General features: G+C 58.7%; 1 protein-coding gene across 1 annotated transcript in view; it reads left to right on the top strand.

Annotated features, from left to right (window-relative positions):
• Nucleotides 1–1,066, top strand: part of LOC104617287 (A disintegrin and metalloproteinase with thrombospondin motifs 8-like) — a gene marked incomplete at its 3' end in the record, with an annotated part of 6,133 nt that extends 5,067 nt beyond the window's left edge. The window contains exons 4-5 of the mRNA XM_010282558.1: nt 424–591; nt 768–1,066. Of these exons, the coding sequence (XP_010280860.1) occupies nt 424–591; nt 768–1,066 (467 nt within the window). The remainder of the gene's footprint in view (nt 1–423; nt 592–767) is intronic.
• Between the last annotated feature and the right edge of the window lie 362 nt (nt 1,067–1,428).

Here is a 1,428-nt window from a genome sequence, read left to right as displayed (position 1 = left end):
CACCATCTCTGGAGGTGTTCAAAAAATGTGTAGACGTGGCACTTGGGGACGTGGTTTAGTGGGCGTGGTGGTGTTGGGTTGATGGTTGGACTTGATGATCTTCAAGGTCTTTTCCAACCTTAACGGTTCTGTGATTTGCCCGATGTGATGAGTTAAGGCGTGGGGCCAAGCACTTCCTCCCCTTGGTTTGCTACTCCTAGAGATGCGCTGACTAACTTGGGCTGCTTTGCCCTGCCCGCAGCGGGCTGTGCCTTTGAGATGGAGCAAGCACGCACCGTTCTGTTTATCGCTTCTGATTTATCAGAAGCTTTTGCAGCGATAGGAACTGCTTGAGAACTTGAGATGCTCCGAGCTGCCTGCACATCACCCGCAGCGGGGCAGGGGCTGGGGGGCTGCGGCTCAGCGACGCTCTCTGCTCCCCAGGCCACGTGCTCAGCATGCCCCACGATGACTCCAAGACCTGCGAGCGGCTCTTCGGGCCCCTCGGCAAGCACCATATGATGGCCCCTCTTTTCATCCACTTGAACAAGACCCAGCCCTGGTCTCCTTGCAGCGCCATGTACCTCACCGAGTTCCTGGACGGAGGGCACGGTAAGGAGCCTCGTCATTCAAGACGGCCTTTTCCTTAATTGCTGAGGCTCTTTCCAATGCCTGGAGGGATGTGTTGGGTTGAAGGGGGTTCAAACCAGACCACAGGCAGAGGTTTGGGGTGCCCTGCTTGGTGCAACCCATGGTGCCAAGCCTTGATGCATCTCCGCCTCGCCCAGGCGACTGCTTGCTCGATGCCCCGGCCGACCCCCTCTCCCTGCCCGCCGAGCTGCCCGGCCGAGGAGCCCTGTACAGCCTGGACCAGCAATGCCAGCAGATCTTCGGCAAGGACTTCCAGCACTGCCCCAACACCACGGAGGAGGACATCTGCGCCCAGCTCTGGTGCAGGACCGGCAGCGGGGAGCCCCTTTGCCACACCAAGAACGGCAGCTTGCCCTGGGCCGACGGCACGCCCTGCAAAGCTGGTGGGCTGTGCTGGGACGGCCGCTGCGTGCCGCAGGACGCCCTGAAGCCCCAGGTAACGGGGGGAGTTTGGGGACTGACGGGCTGAGGCTCGGCCCTTGGGGATTCCCGAACCTCTGAGCCTAGTCCTGCCGTCTCCTGGTCCAGCTTTGGGTTTGCCTGATCTGTTTTCTGGATATCGCTCCTTCAGCTGCACCTTTCGTTAATCTTTATTATTGCAAGCCCAGCTTGTAGATAAATGCTGCCGTGCCTTTTGCCGAGGCATGGGCTGCTCTGAAGCAGAGCAAGCGGCCGCAGTTCCGCGAGTAAATCATCGCTTTTGGCCCTGCTGGGGGAATTAGCAGTGATTTCTGAGTCAGTCAGCAAAGTCCTTAAACCCAGGCTTAACTTTAAGCACATGAACAGACTGGTGGAAGT

Source organism: Phaethon lepturus, unplaced genomic scaffold (assembly GCF_000687285.1).
Source record: "Phaethon lepturus isolate BGI_N335 unplaced genomic scaffold, ASM68728v1 scaffold39292, whole genome shotgun sequence".
Classification (NCBI taxonomy): domain Eukaryota; kingdom Metazoa; phylum Chordata; class Aves; order Phaethontiformes; family Phaethontidae; genus Phaethon; species Phaethon lepturus.
This window is presented reverse-complemented; position numbering and strand designations above follow the sequence as displayed.